This window comes from Limulus polyphemus, unplaced genomic scaffold (assembly GCF_000517525.1).
Source record: "Limulus polyphemus unplaced genomic scaffold, Limulus_polyphemus-2.1.2 Scaffold3937, whole genome shotgun sequence".
Taxonomy (NCBI): domain Eukaryota; kingdom Metazoa; phylum Arthropoda; class Merostomata; order Xiphosura; family Limulidae; genus Limulus; species Limulus polyphemus.
Genome location: NW_013669547.1, coordinates 47,806 through 53,363, shown reverse-complemented (window position 1 = coordinate 53,363; position 5,558 = coordinate 47,806). Strand labels below are relative to the sequence as shown.

Sequence of the window (5,558 nt, the reverse complement as noted above, 5' to 3'; positions counted from 1 at the left end):
GGCTTTTAGTGGGAATATGTTACAGATCACCAAATGATACTGATGAATTTAGTGAGAAACTTTACAATGAGATTAAGATTTCATCTGTAGGTCACAATTTTGGGTGATTTTAATTTCAGGCATATAGAATGGGAAATACTAGAGATAAACCATGAGGGAGAAAGGTTTTTGGAAACTGTTCAGGATGGCTTTCTTCACCAGTTAATCAAGGAACCTACTATTGCTCTATTATGTTCAATGTTTTGCTGCATAGAGAGATAAGGAATAATATTTTGGTTAAAAATTTCAAAAAAAAGCTAATTTTGAAGGGATGTGACAAGAACTGTCTCTTGTGAATTGGGCAGCTGAGTTATTTGGGAGGCACTGATCAAATGTGAAATTTTTTTAAATATTCAAGGTAAATATCTTCCTCATAGAAAGAAAAGGGTAGCAGCAAGTAAAAAACCTGGTTGGCTCACAAAGGGTATAAGAGATAAAATTAAAGAAAAGTATAATAAATTTAAGAAATTTAAATTGATCAGTTAGACAAGAGATGTAGAAGATTATAGAAGATCAAGAAAGTTTGCAAAACAGGAAATTAGGACACCAAAAAGGATGTATGAAAAAAGATTGGCTGGAAATGTAAAAATTAACAGTAAAAATTTCTTTAAATATATTAAGCAAAAACAAAATGTTAAGATGGAGGGTAGGACCCTTGAGGGATGATAGAGAAAGGCTAGTATATGATGATTATGAGATGGCTGGGTTATTAAATTTTGCTTTTTCTTCAGTTTTTACTAATGAAAATTTAAGCAGTATGCCACATCTTGAGCAGTTGATAAATGGAAATGAGCTCAAACAAGATGACTGAATTAATTCTGATCTGAACCACGGTTGGTTTGTTTACTTGTTCTGAACCACGGTTGGTTTGTTTACTTGTTCTGAACCACAGTTGGGTTGTCTACTTGTTCTGAACCACAGTTGGTTTGTCTACTTGTTCTGAACCACAGTTGGTTTGTCTACTTGTTCTGAACCACAGTTGGTTTGTCTACTTGTTCTGAACCACAGTTGGTTTGTCTACTTGTTCTGAACCACATTTGGTTTGTCTACTTGTTCTAAACCACAGTTGGTTTGTTTACTTGTTCTTCACTCAACTGCCAATATTAACACTTTATTTTTTATATACATGTCTTTTTCCAGGAAAACCTGACCCTAAATTTATAAATTGAGTTGTGAATCCTTTAAAAGTGATATTGACAGATAAGTGATAAACTTCGGAGCATGATATTTTAAGGTTTTTGGAGTTGTCCAGAATTTGATGTGGAAGAAAAAGTTTAACATAAGTGACTCTAATTAAGGGATTAAAAAAATAAACAGATTTCAAATATTTTGTTATTTACAAAAAGGTTGAAATAACAAAGTTTGGTAAATTTATTTGTATCATAAAAAAAACATAAATATTCTTATTACTGAATTTTTTTCAGGCTGGAAAGGTTGGGGATGTACTGATGATTCTGGTGCTGTATCCTCATCCTTGATGTTGATGAAGACTCTCTTGCTAACTCTCAGTAACTTGTTCTTTATCCCTGCCATTGTACTTGCTTTTCGGAGGAAATTTTACACAGAGGCAATCCTATATACACTGACAATGTTTTTCTCTATTGTGAGTATTGAAGAACAGTCGTTGTTATGGTATAAAATTTACTTTATAACATCACCTGAGACTGGTGAGAAAAAAAAAGAAATGTATAGACTTTTTTACTTGAAGTTAAAAGTTTTCTTCGGGGTTCTCTCTCTCTCTCTCTGTAAATATAATAGTTACAAAAAGCATTTATTTTAGGTGAAAGTGCTACGTGAGAGCATTTTCTTCTGTAAAGGATACTTATTTGAAATTCAGAAATACTGTATAAGGAGCTCATTATTAATTTCATGGAAGGGGAGCTCATTTATTTTACTTCAGTCTAGAGTTAATAAGAAGTGATGAGTGCTTTAAGGTACAAATTATGTTTAACTGGTATTTTAGGTAATGTAACTTGTTTATTTTACTTCATTCTAGAGTTAAAGAGGAGTGATGGGTGCTGTAAGGTACAAATTATGTTTAACTGGTATTTTAGGTAATGTAATTCCTTTTGTAATGTCTGAGGGAATCTACTAACTTAGATCTTTAACTTGTAGTGGAAACAAGTTACAGTAGGTTTGTACAAGAGGTATAGCCACAATAGGGAGCTTTAGACTGACACTAAAATGATGTTACATTTATAATCCTGGAAAGTGTTATTGGAAAAGTAGATGAAAGAGGGCATTCACACGTTGTGCAGCAATAGTTGATAGTTAACTAAATGGAAGAGGGCATTCACACATTGTGCAGCAATAGTTGATAGTTAAGTAGATGGAAGAGGGCATTCACACGTTGTGCAGCAATAGTTGATAGTTAACTAAATGGAAGAGGGCATTCACACATTGTGCAGCAATAGTTGATAGTTAAGTAGATGGAAGAGGGCATTCATACGCTGCACAGCTTTAGTTGATAGTTAAGTAGATGGAAGAGGGCATTCATACGCTGCACAGCTTAGTTGATAGTTAAGTAGATGGAAGAGGGCATTCACACGTTGCACAGCTTTAGTTGATAGTTTGATGATTGTGTATGTGTCTCTCTCTCTGGTTATGTGACTTTTGTGATTACATAAGTTCTAAAACAAATGACAACCATAATAGGCTATAATCTCTCAACATGTCAGTGGATAAGTTGGAATACCTTTGAAAAAAAAAGCCTTTTACTTGCATACTGATCAGCTAGTCCCACTCTTGTGTCTTTCACACGTATTTACGATAATTTTAGTGTCCCAATCTACAGTGCTCTTTCACAAAGACATGTCTATACAAACCAATCACATCTTGATGAAGATGAACAAAACTTTATATTCAAACAAGTGGATGTAATCCATCAAACATCTGAGGATGTATATGTACCCTCAAAATTTTATATCAGTATAAAAACTAATAAAATACAGTAAAGTTTTATTTTAAAATGTCTTTAAGCCTAATTAAGGACAAGAAGATATTAGTAATAATTTGTCTGTTTTTGTTTCCATAAAAAGTATTATTTCTAACACTGCTGGTTTCAGTTTTTGACAATGTTCTTACTACATGTTTATTTTTTACACAGTTCTATCATGCCTGTGACGTTGATATGTTTAGCTATTGCCTGATGAAGTACAACGTCCTCCAGTTCTGTGATTTCTACTCTGCCATTCTCTCTTTCTGGGTCACTGTTGTTGCAATGGCTGATCTTCCACATACTCTCTACTCTATTGCCCACATGGTTGGTGCATTAGGTATTGCACTTGGAGTTGAATATCAACGCACTGGTCTTCTTGTGTTTATTGTTCCTATGGGAACAGGCACTGCCATTATGCTATGCTCCTGGGTAAGTATTGGTAATTTCTCCGGAAGGGGTCATCTGTTTTAACCACTCACACTACAATACAGTAGTATGTTGTCTGTCAGTAAGTCAGTAGACACTAAAATGACATCAATAAAATGTGCACAAGAAGAATTATGTACTCTGTAGGCTACAGCACAGCATGAAATATTAACTTGAAAAGCAAGAAATAAAAATATTTCTTACTCTTAATTTTGGTTTTATTTACTCTTTTACAGAACTCTTTCGGGGACCCCATGGAAGTACATCTAGTTTAAAATATTTTTTAAAACTAACTAGTTTTGTAGATGCCATGGTTAAAGATAATTAATCAAATAAACAAAATGTCAGTCAGTATTCATTGTAAGGAATGTATAATTGGTGTGTTATTTTGGTTTAATTGTTTAAAAATATTAATAAGAAAAGATAACTCATCTTTACTTTTCTGTTGTTTTTTTACCCCATAAAAAATCTTGAATTTCAAATTCAGTTGTTATAAATAAAGTTAATTTTCCAGATAATGAGAACAACTTCCAAGTGTTGTGTGGAATTTCTAACAAATAATGAAAAAATATATGTGCTTTATTTAGGTCTCTAACATAAAAAATTACAAACGTATATTTGATGGGAGCAGTAGATTACTGTAGTGTTAGCACATGGCTGTTTTATTTTTCATTAAAGACCACACTAGGTGCTCTTATTATCTTGTGTGATTCTTCAATATGTAACACTGTACGTTAGTAAAATGTTAGGTAGCTATAACCTGTATAACTAGTTATATGTATAATAATTCTAATTTAATCTGTTTATGACTATCTCTAGTCCATAAAGATATTAACCCTTTCATGACCAGGCATTTTGTATTAACAGGAACCAGGGGAAATTGAATATAAATTTAATGAAATTAAAAACGATTTTGTGTACATTTTATTAAAGGAAAGTCCTATAAACCATTGTATTGATTGTGAAAACTTATCAAAGTATGTACATATGGAAATAGTGAGTATACGAAGTAGACTTTTGTAGTAAGGAAGAGATTACTATTTTAACTGTATATATGGACTGCTATGAAAATTAGCAGTAGTTAACAGTGCTTTAACTGTGTAGTTAATAGTTAGGATAATTACTACTGCAGTGTTGTTTTAATGTAAATGATAATGTGATGATAGTTGAGATATATGTAATATCAGATGATAATTTGGTGATAGATTTAATGAATACATATTTCTGTATTTGTGTCAGCTGTTGTCGAGTTATAAATATTTATAATGGTGTCGTTGTGTGTATAAATTGGAACTATGTAGTCATCTGCTAGTAGGTGAAGTTAGTTACAATTAAGTTTGGTAGTAGAAAAAAAGTGTCAAATCAAAAGACACCTAAATATTGGAAGAAAATATTTATTATATTCAAAGTTTTAAATATTTTTAAGTAATCAGTTTTTTATTGTGAGAAAAGAGCTTTTTTGTGAACAGAGTAAAATTATTTTCTTGTTAGTAATTAATTAAACCATTGAAATAAAAGCCTGTTTTGACACTGTTTTTTTTTAATTTTTTCTTTAGGGACTTAAATGCTATCATACCAAAGGATGTTACCCCATGAAGAAGAAATGGCTTTTGAGTCTTCTACCTGGTATTGCCCTAGCCATTTCAGGATTGATCTTGTTTGCATTTGTTGAAACAGAAGACAACTATAAGTACATCCACAGCATCTGGCATGTCATTGTTGCATTTTCCATTATTTTTCTTCTGCCCACTAAAAGGAAACTTCCTGGACAAGTGAATGTACAACAAGTGGAAACTTCTGCCTGTGCAGACACTGTGGCTTTTCAACATGCTCCCTTGAACAATGACTCGGAACTTGTCGATATTGCTGACTATCGGTTAAATTCCGATCTGAGTTCTCTGATAAGAGAATCAAGATAAAGAAGCTTTCTTTTATAATTCATTTTTGTTTATACCGATTTTACAGATTATTGTGGTATTTCACAGCTTATGAATGGAAAATACTCAGAAAATTATTAAGTTATTTTGAATTTTTATTTTAGTAGATGTAGCTTTGATTAATAAAAAAAAGGAAGTATATGTATACATACATATATATATGTGTGTGTGTGTATGTATGTATATATATATATATATAGGTTGTGTGTGTGTATGTG

General features: G+C 32.0%; 1 protein-coding gene across 1 annotated transcript in view; it reads left to right on the top strand.

Moving 5' to 3' along the window:
* The window catches only part of LOC106470313 (transmembrane protein 8A-like), a 44,026-nt gene extending 38,563 nt beyond the window's left edge, over positions 1–5,463 (top strand). Inside the window, exons 10-12 of the mRNA XM_022398938.1 lie at positions 1,464–1,642; positions 3,146–3,406; positions 4,960–5,463. Coding sequence (XP_022254646.1) covers positions 1,464–1,642; positions 3,146–3,406; positions 4,960–5,322 — 803 coding nt within the window. The 3' untranslated portion in view covers positions 5,323–5,463. The remainder of the gene's footprint in view (positions 1–1,463; positions 1,643–3,145; positions 3,407–4,959) is intronic.
* The last annotated feature ends 95 nt before the right edge of the window (positions 5,464–5,558 follow it).